This window comes from Ictalurus furcatus, chromosome 15 (genome assembly GCF_023375685.1).
Source record: "Ictalurus furcatus strain D&B chromosome 15, Billie_1.0, whole genome shotgun sequence".
NCBI lineage: Eukaryota > Metazoa > Chordata > Actinopteri > Siluriformes > Ictaluridae > Ictalurus > Ictalurus furcatus.
Window position 1 is genome coordinate 20,717,025 of NC_071269.1, and position 7,019 is coordinate 20,724,043.

General features: G+C 43.3%; 1 protein-coding gene across 1 annotated transcript; it reads left to right on the forward strand.

Annotated features, from left to right (window-relative positions):
- The first annotated feature begins 997 nt into the window (after positions 1-997).
- On the forward strand, positions 998-7,019 carry dhh (desert hedgehog signaling molecule). The gene is made up of 3 exons (XM_053644269.1): positions 998-2,149; positions 4,021-4,282; positions 5,833-7,019. The coding sequence occupies exons 1-3, from the start codon at positions 1,850-1,852 to the stop codon at positions 6,645-6,647; spliced, it is 1,377 nt and encodes a 458-aa protein (XP_053500244.1). The 5' UTR covers positions 998-1,849; the 3' UTR covers positions 6,648-7,019.

Below are 7,019 nucleotides of genomic sequence, written 5' to 3' on the forward strand. Positions count from 1 at the left end.
GTGGTTACTGAAGATGAATGAATGTATGAATAAATGGTACATTTTCTTGTTGTTGGTGTGGTACATCTTTTGTTCCTTTAATATGCATCTTGTCATAAATACACTGTAATAATAGCTTTATAAATTTTGCACTAATTTCCTGCAACAGAGTGACTCAAAGATCAACTAGCCAGCATTGATTCAACCTCCACCATGGAATTAACTTGTACTAAAAGATTGCGTTGAGCTAGTTGTGATAGCTCAGTGGTTAACGTAAAGTGCGTTCAAATACCAATACTTCCAAACTGCCTTAGTTGGGTCCTCAAGTAAGACCCTTAACCCTCAGCTCACTTGTATCCTGCACCAACTGTAACTTGCTTCTTTTTAAAAGCATCAGCCAAATGAGCCAATATACTGGATCATGTGTTATTTTATACTATGTATATATTACAGTACTGTAGTATTGTATTACAGTACAATTTTTTTTTTTTTTTTTTACAGTGTATAGTATAACTTTAAAACGACACACAGACACATAAATGTACCGTAATTATCCATCCATCCATTTTCTACACCACTTATCCCACAGGGTGACAGGGAACCTGGAGCCTATCCCTGGGAGAATCGGGCACAAGGTGGGGTACACCCTGGACAGAGTGCCAATCGATCGCAGGGCAGAATCACACAACGGATTCGGGCACAATGTGGGGTACACCCTGGACAGAGTGCCAGTTCATCGCAGGGCACAATCACACACACATTCACACACGCATTCATACTATGGACACTTTGGACATGCCAATCAGCCTACCATGCATGTCTTTGGACTGGGGGAGGAAACCGGAGTACCCGGAGGAAACCCCCGCAAACACAGGACAGCGGTGGGAATCGAGCCCCCAACCCTGGAGGTGTGAAGTGAAGATGCTAACCACTAAGCCACCTGTAACATAATTATATTTTTGTCTAAAGCTTTAAAGGTACAGTACATGCATCGTTCTAGGTAAAAGGAGATACAGGAATGCAGTTTAGTACCCATTAAAAAAAAAAACTTGTAAAAGATAAAGCAATAAAATGTATACATTGTGTGGAATGAATCAGTGCTCTTATAGGGTATTCTTAAGGTGAGGTCTTTAGGCTGCGACGGTGAAGTGGAAGCGCGTGTGCGGACAGCGCGCAGGAAGGGAGGGGGGCGGTCCTGCCCTGTCCTGTCCTGTCCTGTCCTGTCCGCTCACATAAGCATGCAGTCAGAGCGGAGCTGTTTAAAAGCGCTCGCGACACACCGGCAAATCCTCGGTACTCCAGCAGCGGCAGGAAGTCTACACTTTCATTTCAGCGCGTTCACCGCCAGCCTGGTGATTATATCGCGGTAGATTATTAAGGACAGCTGGAAGAAACTTGTTTCTGTGCGGAGCTGTCCAAGGTGCGGGAACACTGAGGATGGGATTTAGGATGAGACACCTGCGGCTGTGCACATCTCTCAAAGGATGAAGAGGAAGCAGGTAACTCAGGGTGTCTGACCTGCAGTCAGCATGAGAAGTAAATGGAAGCGACTTAGGAGTCGTCCTTGAACGCCTCTATAGCTCTAGCATTCCCCCAAGGACACTTGTTTACTAAATTGTTCGAGCTTACAATATTTTCTAGAATAGCCTACTTTTAAATGCTTTACGTGCGGGTGCAAACAATGAGTTTGCTCCGTCGCGCAGGTCAGTCTGGTTAATGATTTACAACCTCCAATCCCCGCGTGCTTTGCTAATTTGGGCTCGCGGTACGGTCGTGGAAAATACTGCCTCGCGCTGAAATGCCAGCAGGTGCTTAGTGCTGTTGCGCTCGCGCCGCGGAGTCTCCGGGCCGTCCTGAGCGCGCGGACCAAATGACGCCGACTCCGCGCTTTGGCCTGCTGGCGGCGGCGTGCACCTGCGCGTGGCTGCTGGTGCACGGCTGTGGGCCCGGTCCGGGATACGGCGTTCGCTCGAGGCCGCGCAGGCTTACACCGCTGGCCTACAAGCAGCACGTGCCCAACGTCTCCGAAAACAACCTGGGCGCGAGCGGCCGGGCCGAAGGAAAGATAACGCGCCACTCGGAGCGCTTCAACGAGCTAGTGTGCAACTACAACCCTGACATTGACTTCAAAGACGAGGAGCGCACTAAAGCAGACCGGTTCATGACCAAGGTAATGGGGAAGCTGGGTAATCGTTAATGAACTTTCACTGGTAAAGTATATTTTGGTTCTACATGCAATTTTTTTTAACGGTTTCTGCAGATCCAAGCAGTCCCCCCGACCCCCCACCCCAAGTCATCCACTGCACGTTTACTCATTCATGAATGCATTTTTTTTTTTTTGCTCTTGAAAACAACAACAACAAAAGTTCAATGTAGTACAGTGTCGCATCTGTACCTATTAGATGGAGTGCTTAGTGACATTTTAACCTTACAACACTCCTTAATGGTCTGTAAGCATTCTGAGCACTCACCTTGGAGTGATTTAGGAAACAGGAGAGCACAATGACACTCCACACAGTTCCAAAGCAGTTAGATCTTAATTATGTTTAGATGCTTAATATTTTCAATATTCCCAGCCAGGATTTTGGTCAAATCACATAAAAAATGGATTAACAAGTCTATGCCCAGTATGCAGCCATTCATTAATCTTTAACCGTGGTATTTGCTGCTAAGAAATTATTAAATTCTTGTTTCCCTTCTGTGTTCATGTAATTAAATCAGTAGATGAGGCAGTGAACTTTGTGAAATTCACAACAGACACAAATTCCTTTAATGATTAAAAAAAAAGTTGCAAGCTCATTACTAACTTAAACATATAAATGTCTTGGTGGAAAAGTAAATGTTTTTTTATTAATGTGTAAAATGGGTTCCCAGTGTCTTGAGAGGTCTTGAATCGTTTCAGCAGCAGAATCATACTTTAGGATAATTTGCTGCACACTTTTACACAGGAACACACGATATCAATCAGAAAATAATATTTGGGCTTCTCAGGAGATAATCATTATATAGGTCCTTCAAGTCATAGCTGGGACATTTAGTTATTCTGATTGCACATTATGTGTGTCCTGCTGAGTCACAGGTGCCTTTCTGATGCCAAGGCTGAGAGTTGGCGTATGTGTATGTATGCATGTGCCCTCTCCTTGTCCAGCACTGAAAGCTGTCCTTTGTGTATGTTTTGGTAGTTCTGCGGGGTTGTCTGTACAGAATTCCCGCCTGCTGAAGTAATGTCAGCATCGGAAAAGCCTCTATTGTAGTTCTGACAATGAAACGCCTCTGTCGAACCTAACTGCGAGAAAAATGGGCCTGGTTTGTTTTTTGCCTGGCTTAATTTCTCACTTTTCTCTGTCATATTCACAAATGCATGCCCAAACATTCCACCAATCTGCCCTCTCACTCCGACTGGGTCTCGCCTTTTCTTCTCTGCTTGCCTTTTCTTGACCCCCTGTCTCTTTCACTTGCCCTTTCTCGCTCCTTTTGAATGGTCTCAATACACGCCACTGTAAAATTTCTCACGACAAAACACATTTTTTTCCTGAAATGTTAAAAACCAAACCACAGTTGGTGCTTCCTCTAGTACAGATGGAAGCCAGAACAGATACTGTAATAACACCACCATTTGACTAACCATGCATAAAAGGCTGTGTGAAAATATTTCTATCTTGTGAGAAAAAAAAAAATGTGACCTTGAATTTAACTCTCTAACATAGCTGAAGATGGCCAAAGAATGTTGTAGATTAGTTACAGTAGCTTTGTTTTGATTGTTAGAGGCAGTTTTGGAGGGGGTTGTAGATGGCCTTTATCAGAGCTGAATGTACAGACAAAATTTGCTGATGTCAACCAGTGAAGGCAGAGAGACAAAACACAACCCATCACTGTGGTGTTTAGTCTTTGTTCAACTTGAGTATGTTGCTGAAGGCAATGTGAAAGTGGAACCTGCCGAGAATAAAGAATTATGCCTAGGTGTGGTGTTCTGGTGGTTTCATAGCTCAATTATTGTTCAACCTGAATTATCTGAATAACATATTTCTTTTCCTCTGGCAGCGCTGTAAGGATTGCCTAAATAAACTGGCCATTGCAGTTATGAACCAATGGCCAGGTGTTCGACTACGTGTGACCGAGGCCTGGGACGAGGACGATAATCATCCATCTGGCTCTCTGCATTATGAGGGCCGTGCCGTGGACATAACCACCTCAGACAGGGACATAAAAAAGTATGGCATCCTTGCTCAGTTGGCCGTCGAGGCTGGGTTTGACTGGGTGTACTATGAGTCCAAGTATCACGTGCACTGTTCAGTCAAAGCTGGTAAATCTCTTTCCATTTGAATGAACTTATATGACTTTTTTGTATGTGTGTGTATGTGTGTGTGTGTGGGGGGGGGGGGGGGGTGCAAATTAAAGGGAAAAAACAACATAAAGTGTCTTAGGGTGTTTTCACACTTGGGTCCTCTTTAAATGAACCAAACTCAGACCGCTTAAAGTGGGCCAAGAGGAGAACCAAGTGAAAAAGGACCCAGGTCCTTGTACCTGAAAGAGGACGCAGATCCTTTTTGGTCCACTTAAGCAGTAATGGGGTGTCAGACATCTTTGTGATCATAATGTTGCTTTTTGGGTCCTAGTGTACTTGCAATGCTTTGCATTGTGGGTACAGAAATATTGCGCAGCTAAATAGGTAAAGCAAGTTTACAATGAACGTACCAATATCATCCTTGCTGATGTCAACACTTCCTACTGCTACAACATCCATTGGGTTAATGCAGGGGGTAACAAATCGTAGAGAGGCCACTTGACGTCGGCTGACTGTCCACTAGATCGCAATTTATCTTGTGTGTACATATATTACTGGCGTAATTTTTTCACTTTTAACCTGGCACTGCAAGACGTGCTTAAATTCTGTCTTTCAATTTTGCTGAAAATTGAAGAAACACTTGAGAATTTCTATGGGTGGTTGATAATTGTTTCTTAATATAGTCCTCCTTCCAAATTTGGAGAAGTGCAGCCGTTTCCTCATCAGTCTATAACATCCCTCTTCCAGCAGAAGCAGCCATGTTGAATAGCGCAATTTGTACAGAAGCCTGTATGAGAATTTGTGAATGGAAAATTCAAGTGAGCCGAGAGCTATTTGTGTTGACAATGCATGTTTTTAGCAAACCGTACCGTTAGCTGAAAGTGAACCGTACTCAGACCACCTCCCAAGATGGTCTCGGTTCTGTTCATTTTGAAATGGTCTCAGATCGTTTGGAGCGTTCACACATGCGACAAAAATCCAGCAAACCGTGCTCAGACCTCTGAAAAGGACCAAGTGTGAAAACACCATTAGTCAGGTGTCAAGCCACTGTGAGCAGCCAGAACAGCTTTAATGCACAATGACCTAGACTTTACACATCTCTGGAATTGTACTGGAGGGATGAACACCATTCTGGCAAGAAACATTCCCTTAATTGTTGTTTTGATGATGTTGGTAGAGAGCCACCAAAACCTTCCATATCTATTGAGATATGGTGACTGTGAAGGCCATAGCATATGAAGAACATTTTCATACCCATCAAACTATTTAGTGAGTCCTTGTGGCCTGTGGGTGGGTCCGGGGTCATCTTGGAAGAGACCTCTCTCATCAGGATAGAAATGTTTCATCATAGGATAAAGTTGGTCAATCAGAACAACTTTTTATTGATCTGCAGTGATGCTTCCCTCTGAGGGGACAAGTGAACCCAAACCATGCCAGCAAAAGCCGAAGCATAACAGAAACACTGTTTTTCCTTTAATTTGCCACTTGTCTGCATATTATTTCTTAATATCCATAACATTATGAATTAGTCTAAACGAACACTGTTGCTCTGTTTCTCCATTTCTCAGATCACTCTGTTGCGGTGGAGAAAGGAGGCTGTTTCTCAGCTTCAGCACTCGTGACTGTGGCTGAAGGAGTGCAAAAGCCTATGTCTCAACTGCAGCCTGGAGACTCAGTGCTTGCTTTGTCTGAGTCTGGTGGCATAATCTTCAGCCGTGTCCTCCTTTTCCTACATTTGGACGCGGAGCACAGGTCCACTTTCTTGATTCTCAGCACAGAAAATGGGCACAGACTCACAATTACACCCAATCACCTCATCTTCATGGCTCCCAGCCTCAAGTTATACTACTATGAGTACTATGCTAGCTTTGCTAGTCAAGTGACAAGGGGAGCCTATGTACTAATTTGGGGAAGGGAGGGTCGTGTGCATCCTTCCAAAATAATTTCTGTCTCACAGGAAGAAAGAATCGGGGTTTATGCTCCGTTGACAGAACACGGCAACCTGTTTGTGGATGGTGTTCTGGCATCCAGTTATGCATCTATAGAGGATCAGAGGCTGGCACACTGGGCATTTGGGCCACTTCGCTTCCTGATTGGACTGTCACAAGTATTCATGGCGGTGAATCCACTAACAGTCATGATGCAAGGTGCTGCTGAGGTTCACACAATCATTCTGCCTCACCAAATTCTTTCCAGAGGACATTTGAATGTGATACATAACAGTTCAGGTGTAGTTCACAGTGCAATTAACAAAATGAACAGCACATGTTTAAAAGAACATCATTCTAAGCTATATTTTGATTGTCTGGAGGGCACACAAGCAGGGGTTCACTGGTATGCAAGGCTGCTATGTACGATTGCTCAGACTTTCTGGATTTTGTGATTGAAGATCCAGGACAGGAGATGCCAATGACATCTTTCTGTTAGGGTCAGAATTTTCTAACCAAATAAAGGCTACTTATCCCCCCAAAAAACCCAACCCAAAACAAATACAAATGATAATGAATTGATATGTAATATAGTATTATTAATTCCCTTCACTGTACAATTAGATAATTTGTTGTAGTCATTCATAGATTTGAAGTACACTGTATACCATAATGGTTGTTATTTGACTGTGGCACATGTTAATGTCAGATTCAGAGCAAACATTTTTATACAGAAGAGGGAATATTTCTTGGGAAAAAATGCTATTTTTATATGTTTGGATTTATAATATATAAACATTTTCAAATTATAGTAATTAATCTGATGA